General features: G+C 34.2%; 1 protein-coding gene across 4 annotated transcripts in view; it reads left to right on the top strand.

The window, feature by feature from the left end:
- Positions 1–17,593, top strand: part of VPS13A (vacuolar protein sorting 13 homolog A) — a 108,337-nt gene that overhangs the window by 84,927 nt on the left and 5,817 nt on the right. For 2 of the 4 annotated variants that reach the window (XM_063320056.1, XM_063320055.1), the window contains 10 exons: positions 718–863; positions 984–1,065; positions 2,059–2,172; positions 2,640–2,715; positions 2,813–2,976; positions 3,332–3,377; positions 3,644–3,767; positions 5,361–5,475; positions 15,816–15,901; positions 16,574–16,697. In XM_063320056.1, coding sequence (XP_063176126.1) covers positions 718–863; positions 984–1,065; positions 2,059–2,172; positions 2,640–2,715; positions 2,813–2,976; positions 3,332–3,377; positions 3,644–3,767; positions 5,361–5,475; positions 15,816–15,901; positions 16,574–16,697 — 1,077 coding nt within the window. Of the gene's footprint in view, positions 1–717; positions 864–983; positions 1,066–2,058; positions 2,173–2,639; positions 2,716–2,812; positions 2,977–3,331; positions 3,378–3,643; positions 3,768–5,360; positions 5,476–7,627; positions 8,207–15,815; positions 15,902–16,573; positions 16,698–17,593 lie in introns of those variants that run through there. The other 2 variants (XM_063320058.1, XM_063320057.1) reach the window with 1 other exon arrangement.

The raw sequence follows: 17,593 nt of genomic DNA, 5'->3' as shown, positions 1-17,593 counted from the left end.
CTGCAAGATGAGCAATGTATCTTTGAAATGAGCTATAGTTAAGCTCTGTTCTATAAATTAGTGAAATGGTGGTGTCTTCAGAGAATTGGAAACAGGCATAACTACTTTTCATCTGATTTTGAAAACTGCTGAATAAACTTGTGCACTATTGAGCCCTTTGACCAATTTTACCAAATGTTTTTCTGTTTTGAGGTTGTCGCCTTAATTTCTGTGAAACAAAAACTTTGTTCCAGTCTGCACAGGTGGAGTTTTCTTGTATACATATTCCAGTGTTTATTTAGCACCTGTAAAACTTGTGTTAATAATTATTTGTTTTCAGTCTTTTGTTTCTCATTCTTGCTTGGACACCATGCTATGTTATTATTTTCAGTCTGCTTTTATTTAAATATTAGTTACAGAAACAAAATATTTTGTGAACAAGCTAATAAATTATAGCTAAAAGTTTATGGAGACCTTATCTGAAAACACGAGTAAGCAAATTCAAGTTGTTATTTTCTTAAAGGTAGTTCCAGTTATTCACTTTGCCTTTAAATGTTATGGTCTTTTTATTGTGTTATGTGGTATATTTATGTTTTCTGTTATGAAGTCAGTCTGATTTCAGTCAAGATTAGAAATTTCATATCTGAATTTTAATTAATCTAAAAGATTATAAAGGTAGCAATATAATACTTCTAATAACCAACTACTTTATGTCTCAATCTCATTTTTATCCTTTAGTTACACTTAAGCTTTTCACTCAGTACGGGTGGAGAGGACAGTAACAAAGAAGAAAGAAAGAATGAATTGATACCACTTCAGTCTTTGAATCTCCTGCTGAAAAGTATAGGGGCCACCCTCACGGATGTACAAGATGTTGTCTTTAAGTAGGTTGAAAATATGATTGTAAGATTACTTCCAAAGATTAAGCCAATATTACATATGTTAGATTTTATTTTCCTTGGCATAATAAGGGCTTACTTTTTTCTTTTCTTTTTTTTTTTTAGGTTGGCATTCTTCGAACTCAACTATCACTTCTGTACTACGCAGCAGCTCCAATCGGCAGTTGTAAGACATTATTCAAAACAGGTTGGAATAAATAAATTTCAATATTTCAGTAAATTTTTATTTTGAAAGCGCTACTGTGCACTTTGGTTCTATGAAAACAAATGAAATTCAACCTTGTATGTTTGTGCGAAGGTTAAATACATAAACACATACAAAACAATTACTCATTAGTTGGATTCTATTGCCTTTATTTTTGTCAGCAAGTACTGTTTCCAAATTATGACTAGAGGAAAAGTGGCATGGATAACAAAACAACTTGCTGGAATGGATAGCGGAAGCAAACACAATGCAGCTCTGATAGAGCAGAATGGGCATCAAAATACTAATGCTTTTTCTTGGACATTAGTAGTATATGAATTATGATCCTTCTTTGACTTTTGTGTACTGTTCATGTCCTGTCATCCAGTAGGCATGCTTTTGCATAAAAGAATTAGTTTTCTTCTATCCATCCATCATTAATAGTAAGGGATTCTTTGGACATATTAATTTAGTGCTCTGTCCATCTTTAAAGGAGAAAAAGCCTTAACAGGATTTTGATTGGGGAACAAGTTATCTGTTGTTCTCTGACCCTTCCTTTTCCCAGAGGGAAAATTTGCAATCTCCTAGGAGATGCTCAACCTTCTTTTAAAATTGAATTACAAGTCATATACATGTAATTATAATGTTTTGCAGTCACAATCAACAAAATTTTCTCAGCATATGCAAACAGACTGAATTTTGTCCTATGGTACAAGAGAAATCTAGGTAATGTGCTTGCTTTGTAAAATCTCAAGGACATTAATGTCAGTTATTTGTCAAATGCTTGTAAGAAGTAACATTTATTTGGCTGACTTAGTATGATTTACTTGCTGTAATATCCTTTTTAATATGACTACTTCTACTTTTCCAAATAATTAAGATGTTTATATTAAACTCATGTTACTTTCACTTTTTTTTTAACCTGGGTATGCTACACTGTTTGCCTTTGTTTTAGTGTAATTTCTAAAATATTTTTACTAATAACTATTTTTTTAGGCTATTAAACAGATGTATGTTCTTATACTTGGCCTTGATGTCTTGGGTAATCCATTTGGATTCATCAGAGGTTTGTCTGAAGGAGTAGAAGCATTCTTCTATGAACCTTACCAGGTAAAAATCTCTGTGGCCACCTTATGAAACTTATCACAAGTAGATAGATTGAAAATGTGAATATTTAAAACCTTTTTTTGGTTTTAAATTTAGATTTAGAATTGAAAATTGAAAGTTCCAGGAAAAGTTACTGGAAAACTCAAGATAAAAACAAGAGAGTCGGCCATTTAACTTAATTCACAAAAGACCATTCCTTATGGTTCCTATTTTAAAATAAATTGCCTTTTTTTCTCATTTGCCTTAAAATAAGCAGACTTCAGGGAATGAATTAGGATTCTAAAACAACCTTTCTCTCACAGGTGCTCTCATGGGCACTTTCACACTTTCTCATTTGCTCTTACAGTCTTGTTCTCTCTGTTATATATAAATTGCAATACAAGTGTAAGATTTAAAAAAAAAAATATATATATAAAAATACAAAAATATTATTTAAAGCTTAACATGAATGCATCCTTTTTTTCCCTTAGGGAGCCATCCAGGGTCCTGAAGAATTTATAGAAGGAATGGCACTAGGACTTAAAGCACTAGTAGGGGGAGCTGTTGGTAAGTTTCAGCGTTATAATGGTGGTATACTTACTGGTAAGCAATATAGGTATTTGTAAATTGCATTGGCATTTTACTTTGATTTATTTTACAATAGGTGGATTAGCTGGTGCTGCATCGAGAATCACTGGTGCTATGGCAAAAGGAGTAGCTGCGATAACTATGGATGAGGATTACCAGCAGAAAAGGAGAGAAGCAATGAATAAACAGCCCACTGGTCTGAGAGAGGGTATCACTCGTGGCGGAAAAGGATTAGTTTCTGTAAGGAGAAAAAGAAATTATAAAAAGATTAACAAATTTCATGCAGCCAAGAGTAACAAATGTGGAGGCTGCCATAGTCACAAGAGAGTTGTTAGTCTTTATTTTAACTCTGTTTTTGCAAATATATGGCCACAGTTGAGCGATAGTTTTAAAGAAGAAGATACAAGGGTAGAAGAGAAGGTAGGAACTGTGAATCAGATGCCTCTAATTCTGTTAACTTGTAGTGAATTTTAGAATACTCCAACACATTTACTTTAGGGTATTCACCAATGAAGCAGTAAGAAAAATCTGAAAAATGAAAAATATAATCTGAAAGCATATTTGTAATGTTTCTTTTGTTTCTCTTGGTTGGTAGGGTTTTGTCAGTGGCATAACAGGAATAGTTACAAAACCAATAAGAGGTAAGTTTAGGTCTTCTGATGCGTTAACTGTTCATATGATGGTAAATTCTTGATATTTATGAGACATCATAAATCTGAGTTATAAAACTTTTTGACAAGATTTTATATTCCTACTGACTTCTAGTTTAAATGTTGTTTATGTGAATTTTGTGTGAAGACTCTGTAGTTGCATATCGAAAAAGTTTTGTAATTAAATGGGAATTAAGTTTGTTAAGATTATAAGAAAAACTCAGTGTTTTATAATTTGCTGCATTTTATCCGTTTAGGAGCTCAGAAAGAAGGAGCAGCTGGTTTTTTCAAAGGTGTTGGAAAAGGCTTAGTGGGAGCAGTAGCTAGGCCTACTGGAGGAATCATAGACATGGCAAGCAGCACATTTCAGGGTATTAAAAAGTAAGTAAAATAAGTTTGAAGAGTGACATATGGCATGAAACAGACAATAGTAGTAGTACTACCTTGTATCATTGTATCACTTCTGTATCACTTTGTCATTAACACAGATGAGCTAGTCTTTCATCAGGAATAGTGTGGTGAGTAGGACTAGGGAAGCGATTGTTCCCCTGTGCTCGGGTCCTTGTGAGGCTGCACCTCAAATATTGTGTTCAGTTTCGGGCCCCTCACTCCAAGAAAGACATTGAGGTGCTGGAGCATGACTAAAGAGGAGCAATGAAGCTGGTAAAGGGTCTAGAGAGCAAGCCTTATGAGGAGCAGCTGAGGGAGCTGGGGTTGTTTAGCCTGCAGAAAAGGAGGCTGAAGGGAGACCTTATCACGCTCTACAACTGCCTGAAAGGGGGCTGTAGTGAGATGGGAGCTGGTCTCTTCTCTCAGGTAACAGGCAACAGGACAAGAGGAAACAGCCTCAAGTTGCACCAGGGTAGATTTAGATTGGATATTAGGAAAAATTTCTACACTGCAAGGGTTATCAAACACTGGAACAGGCTACCCAGGAAAGTGATGGAATTGCCATCCCTGGAGGTATTTAAAAGACAGGTAGATGTGGACCTTAGTGACATGATTTAGTGATGGGTTTTTTTTCAATGTTAGGTTGATGGTTGGACTCAATCTGAAAGGTCCCTTCCAACCTAGACAATTCTATGATTATATAGTAAATAGTGTCTTTTTGAAAAATACACAGTTTCATACTGTGTTTAGTACACAGCATTTAAAAAACACATCAAATCTCAGGTATTTCTAGCTTTACCAAAGAAAGTAGTTTAAAAGCCTTAGTGATCAGACTTCCTTCAATTGCTGATTTTTTTTTTTCCTTTTACTGCAAATATACAGGAAAAAAGGACTTCTCAGCTGCATTGACTTTTTATATTATTACTGCTATGTGAGATGAATTCCAAGACTACCGGGTCATGCCAGGATCTGTCCTGGTTGTTCAGACTGAGATCTGTGTTAGGACTGCATATTGAATATTGTATAGTCTCACTTTAATAAACCCATTGCTGTAGATTATCTCATACTGTAATACGTACAGAAGTAGGAGAAAGTGTTTTGAGAGGGTATTTAGTAGCATCATCTGAATACAGGTATCTAATGGCCCTGTTCTTCTCAGTGAGCTAGACCTCTTTTGCTGCCATAAGATTGCCAGTCTCTTTTGTGTTCCACTTTAAGTTCTTTAGCAGTGAAATGCAAGAAAAATACAAAGGCAGAAGTTCTGTATGGCACAGATGTCTTTAATTTTGAAGTTTTGAAGTACAATACTTAAACACTAATCAAGTATTGCAGGCATATGCTGCCCTGTGCCATCTAATTTTCTAATAATTATTCTCTGAAATAGATTTCTGAGTAAAACTATTACTGTTTCATAGAATATCTACTCAATGTCTATTCATATGCAAAAGTACATACATAGACAACAACAATTGCTGTGCTAGTACTTGAATTTAATTTGTATTTAAAATAATTTACATCTTTGCTAAATACTGTAGCTGAGTAGAAATATTGACACATGCCTTAAATTTGCTGCTTTATTGTCAGAGTTGCAGATTCATCAGAAGATGTGATAAGCTTGCGCCCACCTCGCTTCTTTGGTGAAGATGGAGTTATTAGACCTTACAGATTAAGAGATGGAACTGGAAGTCAAATGTTACAGGTGAAGAAAATGAAAGATAATTTGACATACCTTTTACCTCATCATATGTTGAAATAAATATTTTACAGAATTTCCCAATTCTTAAATTCCCTACCATCCCTCACCTAGTAGTCAAGAAGGTTCATTTAATTTCTTAGGCTTATGACCACTTTGGTGATGTAGTTTCTGTGATATAACTTTTGAGAATGACAGTATAATTTATACCAGTATATCTGTAGAGGTTTGTGCAAGATGTTGAAAGAAGAAAAAGGTTTGTATGTGTAATCAAAAAGGTTTAAGTCTTCAGTTTTTACTTTTGATAAACAGTGATGATAAACACAAAGGTGCCTTCTTCAGTAATTTTATAGTACACATTTTAAACAGTGACTTTTTAATCTCAATTTTATGTAAAACAGCATTTTAAACACTTAAAATAGCTGTATTTATGTCATACTACAGACATTGAAAGAACGCAAACAATTTTGAAGTGGAATACTGTTTTCATGAAGAACATGCTGAGTAGCTGTTATTCTTAAATAACTCATCTGCCATTTAAGTAAATTTGACTCAGAAATCAAAGTGTAAATAATTTCAACTGTTGTGCAGCTTACAAAGTTTTTATTTTTCTCTGTTAGAAGTAAAACTGCCTTTTAGAAATATTCAAACATAAGAAATAAAGTAGTAATTAGTGATTGCATGAATGTAAACAGAATTTTTAAAATACACATTGAAGGATTCACAGCGTGCCAGAGAAATGTTGGAGAAGGCATACAGAAATAACCTTTTTGGAGAAGTAGATAAGAATGAAGTACAAAGTAGCCTTTGGAGAGGATTTTTAGAGTATTTTGAGAATTGTCACAGCTGTTTGTTTCATTTTGAGTTACAGTCTGGTTGTTTCTGTTTCTTCTGCATTTTATTAGTGTGTCTTTGTTTTCTGGTAGAAGAGGATTGTCCTATTTGGGGCATCTCGGCTATGTTCGCCATACTATTCACTTGTGATCTAATTCAGCAGACCGTGAAAGTTTTTTTGGTAGTCAGTAGTATGCCTCTGCCTGCCTTCTAATGAGGTAGCTTTAACCAATTTAAAGCTAGTGTTATAAAGCAGTATTACCTTAACTGGAGCATAGTTAGGAGCTACTACTGATGAACAGCATAAATTTATTGCTAATCTTTCTCTCTATTTGGTATCCAAAGCATCCCCTTTTCTGTTTTAAAGGGTACCACTAAAACAAATTCTAGCAAGCCAACAGTGTCAGCTCTAATGTGCAGACTTCTCTAATGACTTCGCATTGCTTTTGCTTCTTAAATTTGTACGTTTGCATTTTGTTTTTTTTTTTCTGAGAAATCTTTAAAAAATTCTGCAATCCAATATGTAATTCTGATTTTTCTCTGTTGTGTGGTTGAGTACGACCACCTTCCACTATCCAGCTTATAAAAGCATAAAGGTATTGTCTTGTGTAATGCCTGTCATATTTTGTGAGGGCAGCCACCATTTGAAAGTAGCTAAAGTTGAAAAATTGTGTGTTTCTCATTAGTTTTCAGTCATGATGATTCTAAGGCAGAACTACTCTTGAAGAAATGTTTTGAAACGTCCAAACAGGGTTGTAATTCTCCCTGTAGACAGTCAAATCAGAAAGTAACGAATTTTTTTCAGTAAATTTTTTCCAGACATTAATTTCTGATATAGTATGTTTGATGTCTTAATCTTATCCTACCTTCAAGTGTACTAATGTTTTTGGTTCTTAATGTTTCTAGTTCTAGATGTATTTCTTTGTTTTGTATGACAGTGTATCACATGTTCCCCATCTGAAGCAGTTTGAATAGCATGATATATTCTTATGGGGGGAAAAATATTCTCCCCTTTTTAATTATTTCTGTGCATACAGTTCTGGTGACTGGCCCTGCTGCAGTCACTGTGTTGTAGCATTTTCAGCAAACTACTGGAGTAGATTAGAATAACGTTCTTTTAGTGATTTAGAGATTGTATATGCTGAATAAAAAAAAAAATCAGGATGTAGGTGATTTCGCGTGCTCATACTCTGTCCTAAACTAGGATGTTACTTCAGAATTTGTTTTCTGGGGTTTTAGTTTGCTTTGATTAACACATTTGCCAGACAAACTAATACTTCTAAACTAATTCTTTTGCTTTCTTCTTCCCTTACCATGCTTTCAGAAAAGACAGGCCTACAGGGAATGGACTAAGACTCACAATAGTAGTGATGATGATGACAGTTAGGATAATACGGACTGTAACAGATATACATGGCCTTTGTCACGTTCTTTTGTCCTTTAAGTATTAAATGTTGCTGCTATATATCCCACTGGGAAATTGGGGATGTCTGATATTAAATCATATTTTTAAAACTGTGGAAAAAAAAAATGTGGGGAAATAAACTGTATGATGATGAATGCTAGGCAAAGGAGAAAAGTATATAATAAAAATCATCTTACAGATAATACTGGAAATTGGGTGAAAATATTATTCAATAATATGAAGAAATAGAAACATCATGACTTAGTTTATTTCCAGATATGTTTCTATCAAATGTATTTATTGGTTTTGCATTTATGTGTTTGACAGGTTTTATTTATAATTTGCTAGATGGAATGCTTTTAAATGTGTTTAGTAAAACTTTACTGAGTTGTACAGTCATCATTGGTGTCAAAACGCTGTTTGACTGCTTTATTTCATATTTCAAAAGTATTTTGTCTGCTTTTCTTTTTAACAATAAACACGTCTAAAGTATATCTAAAATGGATTCATCTGTTTTGTTCCAACATTGTTTCTCATGTTTCCTGGAACTATATTATATGAAAACACTAAATGACCTGTAAAAGTATTTAAAAGATAAAATACATATATTTTGAAAGGAGCATTTAACATAAACCTTTAATCTTTCCTTTATCATTTGTTTTACTGTGATTTTTAAATACTTATTTTGGGTATCCTTTGGAATCCTTAGATGTGTGAAATAACAGTTTATTTAGTTATTTTTGATTGTGACCATAAATTATTTGGTTGTTAAATGAATACTTTTGTTTTCATAGCAACAAAAAAAGTAAAAAATCCACTTCAGAACTAAACCCTGTGGAAAATCATGGGTAACTGGGGAAAATACCAGCACTTCTACAAGGCTTTGTGTAGTAAAACATATGTAACATGCTGAAATATTTAGGTTTTTTATTATACACAGAGGAGAAGCAACATTGAACCACTATAATTCTGTATTGTAACTTCTACAATATAGCTTTACAAGTTACTTGTTTCTTTAAAAATTGTTTTATTCTGTATTCACTGGCATGCTTGCACAGTTTTCTCATTCTTTTTTGTGATTTGTTACTAAATTTAGGTTTTAGTTCTGCATTTTAAAGACGTCTTGCAATAGATATTTATGTATCAATAGTTCTTACTACAAGTAATGGAGTAAGACTACTAAGTAATAATTCTTACTACAATCCATGTAGTAAGAATTAACTCTTCTGCCAACATCTGAAGAATTAGAATTGCTCTAAAGCAATAAGAGCTTCTGAAATGTTTGCATATTTACCAAAGGTGATATTGTGTACTTCATTGTCCATTGTCTTCCAGTTGTCAAATTTCTGAGGGGAAAAATCATTAGAATCTGTAAGACTGCTTATTCTGGATCTGTGCCTTCAAAAGCTGCTGTACAGTGTGATCTCTTGGGCAATGAGCCAAGGAATATATGCCTGTAATCTCCCAGACAAAAGAGGGGACAGAGTCAACTTGAGAGCTTGTTTTAGCTGAAACTACTGATTGCTACAGATAATGTATTGCTACTTATTTTGTAATACTGTCATCTTGAAAGGATGTCTTGCAGAAGTAGATGAAAGCGATGTGTTACTGCCTGAAATATTGTGGGAAGGATTTTGAATATTTCAGATACAAATAGATCTCAGGTATTTCTTTGAAGAATGTTGGAAATTGTTTTGAACTTCAATCTTGAAAAAAGACACGTCATACCTAAAACTTGAGGAAATTGTTAGGTACAACTTTATGAAAAGTTTAATGCTGCATTTTATTAACTTTGCTGGGTTTTGGGAACTTTGAATATGTTACCTGACATTTTCTTTTTGACTTTTTAGTGCAATTTCTTTTTATCCTATAAAATCTTGTTTTTCTTGTTTAATGACCTGTCCTACAAGACAATGCATGCCAATTTTGTAACAAAACTTATATTTTCCTCATTCTTAAAACAGCTTTAGAAAGAAATGTAATAATTTTCAACTGAAAAAGCATCCCTGCAAAAAAAGTTGATTGTTAGTAATAATATTTTTCTATGAAATTGACATAACATTTTGTGTTTTTTAACTTACAATTCTACAAATCATTACAGAATGTGGAAGTAAAATGTAGCATGAATGGTAGTACTTTCTGGGTCAGGTATCACAAATTCAAGTTCCACCACAATAAAACTAAAGAGAGTTCTTTTTTTTATTCAGTAGATAGAAAGGTTGTAGAATGCTAACTAAAAATAAATAAACAGTAAAAAACTTTGCCAGTATAGTTGGCAAATATGATCATATACCTTACAGTATTTTGTCTCTTTCATGGAGTATAGTTCTATTTTTCTTCCCCTTGATTTTAATGTATTTTAGTAGTTTAACTTTTGGCTGCACAATTCCCCACACCCACACACCCCCCCGCCACTGAGTTGTTCACTGGTGAATTGAAGTCCAGTCCTGTGCTGAAGACTCCATGACTAAGTGCCATCCTTTCAGCTCAGGTTGCTGCGTTTTCTGTTGTCAGCTACAGATCAAGATGATGATTCAGCTTTTCCCAAGTATTTAGTTTTACTCTTTTATTGACTTCTATAATGGTAACTTGAATTTATATGCTTTCTACTTGCTGAGGTGAAGAATCGGCTGTGCTCTTTATCTTTGATGTTATCTGATACATGCCTTTTGATCAGGGTTCTTTGGTCTTTTTGATTTCTCAAGACACTCTGTAGACTTCAGTCAGTGCAGAGGGATACTGTAGACAGTTTTGGGGATTATTTAAGAGACTGTTTATATCTTTGTTTTTATTAGTCATTTACAGAAGCTATAGACCTGCCAGAAATCACTGGTCTTTGCCCTTCCAGGGAATAAAGCTGAAAGATAGGCTAGTCTCATGCTTATGAACGTAAGTCATTAACACTTGCACCATGAGATCAGTGGAGTTCTCTGTGTCTCGGTGCCTAGCCACAACCAAAATAAATTCAAAACCGTTTTTTAATTTGCCTTTATAGTGCATGAGCTTGTGAGGGCTCTTTTACAGTGTTTTGTAAGCTTGCTGCCCAGCTATGCTGCAGTCAGTGTAAGTTTGTCAAGAAAGACAGTCCTTCAAAGCTGTGCTTCAGTAGTGTGTCCTACTGTATTGGAGGTGTTCGGCTTTGAGTTCAGTGAACCATTTTTGGTTGTGAGGTAAGCTTCAGATGGCAGAATGTTGGAATGGGTTGAAAAGACCCTTGTTTCTTAGTATTCAAACTTTAGTCTGCCAGGAAGAACATCTGAGGAGTGGGAAAAATGTCTCATACTCCTCCTTTCTCTCCTTCCCTCACCTCCTGCCATGGGCTTGGGTTCAAATCAAAATATAAACATCCATATTGTCAAGTACTCTAAAACTGAGATTTCACTTCATAAAATTATAGGGAGAAATTCTTTCCAAAGTTCAAAGTAACTTCATTTTTATTCAACATTGTCCTGACTCTTACCAAGCATCCATCTAACCTGCTGCTCCTTTGATTGAATCATAGCTGTCATTATCCACCCTCCTTTGGAAAACCTGTTGTGTCTAGGTTGAAGAAAAGAGCAGGATCCTTACCACTTAAATGTGCAATATTTGGACATAGCCATTGCCAATACCCAAATAGAAGTCTTGTGTATATTTAGAGGAAGCTGTCTGAGACTAGCTAACACCTATTGTTTCAGAAGAACGTGGAAGCTTGTGTGACTCAGTTTCATTTTAGCTTGTTTGTGATCGAAGCATAAATGCTAGTACCTGGTGGAAAAGCAAGCAAAAACGAAAAGTGTCCTAGGCAAAGTGTACACCAGCTTGTTTGCTGACAGAGAATACACAAAAGAAAATTGAAATATTTTTCCATTTCCCTGCTGATACAGTAATCACTTCAGATGCTACAAATCAAAGAACTTTGGTTGTATTGGCAAGAAAAGACAAAAAACATCTAGATGTGGTCATCATAATGGAAGTGTAAATCAATATGGTTTCTCCATTCAGCTCATCAAATGAACTCTATTGGTAGTCAGATCAAAATTGATCAAGATGGTTCTGCCAGTCAGTCGTAGGCAAATTATATTTCTGTTGTGAAGCAGAAACTTTGTGTTCTGAAAGAAAGCTGCTGTCCTAATTTTTACTGTCCTGCACACTGGCCCTAGATTGAAATGTCAGCCTTGACCACAAATTGTTGTTGATTGAACAAAACCATGTTGATTTCAGAGTAGCTGTTCAGCATTGCTGAATAGAATCTTGAATTTAGGCACGAACACATTGTGGACAAAAGCTTTGCTTTTTGTAGAATGACATTGTGCATTAGGGTAACTGGAATGAGGGAGCAGGCAGTAAAGGATTAACGTTAGCTCTTATTAATAGAGGATGAGGAGAGAATTTTGCATGGCAGAAAAAAGGAATGTTTTACATGTTATTTTTTTCTTTATTTAAGTTTCCCCCCCTCTTCTCACACACATTTGAGCAAGATATAACAAGTGACCTGGGTATTGCTTAGAATTATTAAGTGTTTCTGTGGGGAAGATTTGCTATGTAATTATACAAGTTTAGCCTGCTGAAAGTAACAGTTCTACAGCTTTTGAAGAAGTCACCTTATAACTTGAGCTGAAAGATAAATTCAATCTTGGAAGTTCTAGCAACAGCAGTGAATTTCCTTAAGGACTCACACATTTGGACAGTAATCATTTCATAAGGAAATGCACTGGCAATCTAAAATCCAACTGAAAACTTCAATCTGAACACCTAGGGAGAAGAGTAGCAGATTTATAACCAGTTTTTAAGTAGTAATGGTCTTTACTGTATTTTTTCTTTTACATGTTGTTTCAGTTTAGATGAGTTCAAGAAGGATATCAAACATTCTGACTTCTATATCACACACACAATAGTAGTATTTTTTAGAACTATAACCAGAAGGATCATAGATTTTAAATTTTGTCTCCATTACTTAAAACTCTGCTCTGTTTCATTTCTAACTTTTTCAAAGGTATCTGTGCTTGCTCCTCAGTAAATTTAGATCATGTGGTGTGATTGGGCATCTTTCCAAATGTGGAGTTGCCACTTTTAAGACACTGAGCATATTTGCATATCCTTCTCTGCACAAATGATCACATCTACTGTTAGATTATTGCAGTGACATCTAAGCATTTGTACTACAGGTGAGAATAATTTGCAAAGTAGAAGATTTGTGCTTGGATTACTTCACTATTTACAGATGCTGGAGTGTCTTTTTTTCAATAGGTTCATTCAATTTCCATGTCTAGTCAATGAACTGTAACATGAATGAAATCAGGTTATTAAACCTTTTAGAATTTTAAATATGGAAGTTGTGTTTTTAAAATTAGTATTTGTTTTCTTACAGTGGTGAAATTAATATTGAACAAACAACGATTGATCAATGTTTAGTTTCATAGTTTTGCATCACCAAACAGTGGTCCAAGCTGCTGTCTTTCTCCAAACAATTAATAGCTACATACTGTAAAATTTAAAAAACATATTTATGCATCTATATTTAGGGATCAATTATATATCCATTTATGTTTGAGTTGTATAAGGCACTTTGGTAGCAGAGCGCAGTAGTGTCTTGCTATAAGAATTATCAGCAGTAAATTGGGATATCCCTCTATGATGTATTTCCTAATGAATAGGTGCAAGTCAAATGCTAAAAGGGATAAAGATTGTAAATGAAGGGTAGAAGAACCTAAAGGCAGAAAATTTTTAAGTAGTTATTACTCAGCATTGGCGTAGATACAAGCGTTACCTTTGCAAGTGGACTGTACAGCCTTTTCCTGTGCTTTATTTTGCAATTAATGTCTGCTGTCTACAAAACTATAGAATGCAGGTAACTTGAGTTTATAATCTTTGACTCATAGCTAACAATGAATATTTAGCTCAGCACGTACCACATGGTAACAGTATCTTTGTGCTGAGCAAATTGCTTGTTTGTGTATCTTAGTAGAATGAAATATTTTTTTGTGGAACCTGGTGGACTTTTTTGTTTAGGATTGCAATCTATGTGATAGCTAAGTACTGTACTTCAATAATATTTTTCATAATTCTCAATTCATTACCAGTAAACTAAGTAAGTTATAGTGGATTGACATGACTTGTTGAAAATCAACTATTGAGCTAATGAAAAGATAGAAGGAGGTAACCCCCTCTCTTAAGTCCCACTTAAGGAGTATTAACTTTTGTACTGAGAGTCTTGCCTTAATACTATGCAAAGCACAAGAAAGTTGTCTTCTTTGATGCAGGAGAAAGACTAGGGATCCTTTCCATCCTAATAAGGCTAAATTGCTAAATGTTTCTAATAGAAGAGAGATACTGGTCATACTTTGCAATATTTATAAAGTGTTTGGTCAGTAAGAGAAATTGCTAGCTTTGTCACAGAGCCCTGCAGATTAAATGCCACAATGTGTACTTGCTACCTCTACTGAACCATGCTTGCTATTTCCACAGACGTTATTTCTGTAAGTTCCTGTCGACCTTTTCTTCCCTTTCCCTGTCTTTCTTGCTAGGCCACTAACATTGAAAATCCATTGGGACATAGACCAGTAGACTGGTATCTGGGTAAGGTCTCCTATTCGTGCTGTCTGTCCATACAGCCTCCTCTGTCTTCTAATCATCCAAAGTGGTGTGTGCTGGAACCTTCCAGAGGCTACATTGAGAGACGATTTTTTCGTTATTTAGTTATGAAGTAGGAGCTTGGACCTAAAAATAAAAGGCAGGGAGAGACTCAAATTGGAGGCATGGCAATCCCTAGACAAAGCTTGAATAAGGAGTTTCCAAAAATAAATTAATCTGTTTTCCAAGCCCTTATTTCCTCATTTCTTATGCCATTCTTCTTGCTGTATTCATGCTGGCCCAGACACTAGGTCTTGCAGAAAGAAATTCAAGCAGTGACTTATGTAAGTAGGCACATGATCAATAGCTGTGATTTTGTAGCCCAACAGAGTTGGGGAGAGGAATTATCTGAACTTTGAGAGCTTTCTGGAAAGCTGTCTTTTGGGAATCTGTTACTCAAATGTTCTTGCATTTTAGTCACTAAAGAATTGGGATCTTTGAGGGAAGGTATAATTTAAAAAAAAATAATGTTTGGGGAAGTGGAGTTATCCATGCGGACAAATTTGAAGTTGTAGGGCACACCTAATTGAACGTCTTTATCATTTTAGCGTGGTGGTGAACACTCATTAAATGGTTTTGCTATTTTAACTGCGTTGAGAACTAACCTATGTGTTTTTAAATATTGGCATACGCATCTGAAGCAGTATGTTTGTAGTTAAGGGTTTATTGAATCATACTGGTTTGTAATAACCTCTTTTTGCTTCCAGTTTGTAACAGATGGGAAATCTGCAAGCAGTCATGTTGCTATTCCCAACTAAGAGGCATCAGTCTTAAATCGGTTGCTAATTTAATCAGTTATTGCTCAGAACATTAGAAATCCAATGGTTGCCAAGTCATGTTAAATCTACAGAGCCTCTGTTTTTAAAGATTATTCATTCGCTGTCATCAATATTTAAAATGTATTGCCCATTAAAGAATATTCTGCTACAATATTCATGGCAAAAGAATAACTAAGTTCAAGGGCAAGCAAAAGAATTCGGAGAAATGCTAAGCATTACCTCAAGTGCCTTATTAGGTCCCACTGTCTACATGCTAGTTTGTTCTTGTGTACAGTTAAGTATAGATGTATTCTTAGAGTTAATTAGTCCAACATTTTAGAGGTGACTTGACATAAATTAGGAAATGAATCCTTATTTCTTTTGTTGTCTCAGAACTGTATTAGCAGAAATTTGGTGTGTACTGGAAATGTATAGAAAACTGAGTCCTGAAAAGTTTTGAGAAATTGTATCGTTCCTTGCTGGTTTTGGTTAGGATTGATTTTTACTTGAATAGCTGCATTAACAGCAAACGGATAATTCTATGTAACTATTAACACTAGCTGTCACAGATCTGTTAGTCATATTTTGACTTTATGAAAGTTGCCTTGTATTTAAAAGTATGTGCTATGTGCTTTGTTATAATTTGTACTTTTGGAGGATCAATAGATTTTAAGCACAAAATTAGTACATTAATTTATACTAGCATATTCAAAGCTATAAAACTTTGTTTCTTTTAGAAAATTGAAAACGGAAGATTTGCAAAACTCAGATATATTGCACATGCTATGGTCAACAGTACAGATCTATTAATGGTAACAAAAAGGTAAACAGTTTTGACTCTGAATAATAAGCACTTAAAACTATCATCAAAATGTGCATGCCTTGGTAATTGTTCATCAGTAACTGTGCTTTGACACGTCTGTCATTATGTATGTAGATAAAATAATTGGGAAAGCATGCTTAATGTGCTGTTAATAATCGTGTTCAACAGCAGCATTGTTCAGCACAAGAATATGCTATTTTGAGTGTCAGAGTAATTTCTCAATTTAAGATGAGAAAAGGAGTGTTGGGTTTATGATTTCTTTAGCTGACAAAGATTTGTTATAAATCTGTTTAGGCTGTAGTCAATAGGACTGTGAGATTCACTTATAAATTAGCATATTGAAGGGGAAAGGGATAATGTAGGAACAGAGTCGATAGTGTCTAATAGTGGAGTAACAGGCATCCTTCTCAAATGGAAAGCCTGTACAACTTTTTGTAAAAATACATCTAGAAGTAGTGTTATGGTTTTGCTATGAAACACAGTATTTTAAATAAGTTAGAGGAAGGTTCAAAGTTCACTCTTTTAGAAAGTATGCTGTATGATTGTTATATATCATTAGATGAGAACTATTTTGGAACAATTAATGACTTCACTAGAGCTAGGGTAACTTGATAACATTTAAATATTTTTACATTAATTTTTAAATTATTAATTTTATTTTCTGGCACCTAGTGGTGTGTTATTTGTGACTAAAGGGACTTTTGGACAGCTGACCTGTGAATGGCAATACAGTTATGATGAATTTACCAAAGAACCATTCATCGTTGATGGCAGGAGATTACGCATTGAAGCCAAGGTATGTTAACATAAAAATGTTTTGTTTCCTTTTTGTGTTACTGTTTGTAAAATGGAACTTTGAATTCCTGATCTCTCTCCTTTGAATTCTTTATCTCTCTTCTAGTTGAGGTGCACTCAGAGAAGGGAGTTGAAATTTGGCATGGGCAAACTCCTCAGATAACTAGCTTCTGGCTGTTCTAAACAGAATGTTGCAGATGAATTTATTCCTTGAGTCCTGGGAATTTTTTGTTGATATGCACCAGTTCGTGGTGTATTCATAGTTTGGAAAATGGTGATAACAACAAAACTTTCTCAGAAGATGGCTGAATATTTTTTTACACACTCTGGCACAGTTTAAGTATGCCAATATATGGAATTCTCCCTTGTTGCGATCCCAAAGATGCAAATATACCAGAGCAATACATCTGCATGTGCAAATGGAATTTTTTTCCCATTTGCTAGTAATCAAATTCTTCAAAAGTATAATAAGGTATTAATATCTTCATAAAAACTGTAATGACATATGCTTATCCCTTTTACTGCAAGTTGAAGACTGTTGCTCTCAGTTGAAATTTTTCCTTTTAAAAAATCCCCCAACTTACTTTCCCTGGTAAACTGGCAAAGGACGTAAGGAGAAAGATGACTGCTGATGACCAAATGTACTTACAGAAGTGAAGTTCCTTTAAAAAAAAAAAATAAATCTTAAATTCTTTTTGAGATGGTAACTGAATTTAATTTCAATCAGGAAATTTACTTGACAGTGTTTTGTTTTTTTCGTGTTTTTAATAAGCTTCATGTGCGTAATTACACATCTTGGTTGTCAGGACAGTCTTGACAGTGTACAAAGTCATTCAGTTTTTCACTTAGATTATTTGTTTCTATTGCAGAGAGCATGAAAGGCAGAGCCAGATTGGT

The sequence above is a fragment of the Chroicocephalus ridibundus genome, chromosome Z, assembly GCF_963924245.1.
Source record: "Chroicocephalus ridibundus chromosome Z, bChrRid1.1, whole genome shotgun sequence".
Lineage (NCBI taxonomy): Eukaryota > Metazoa > Chordata > Aves > Charadriiformes > Laridae > Chroicocephalus > Chroicocephalus ridibundus.
Note: the sequence above shows the minus strand (reverse complement) of the source record. Positions and strands in the feature narration are given on the sequence as shown.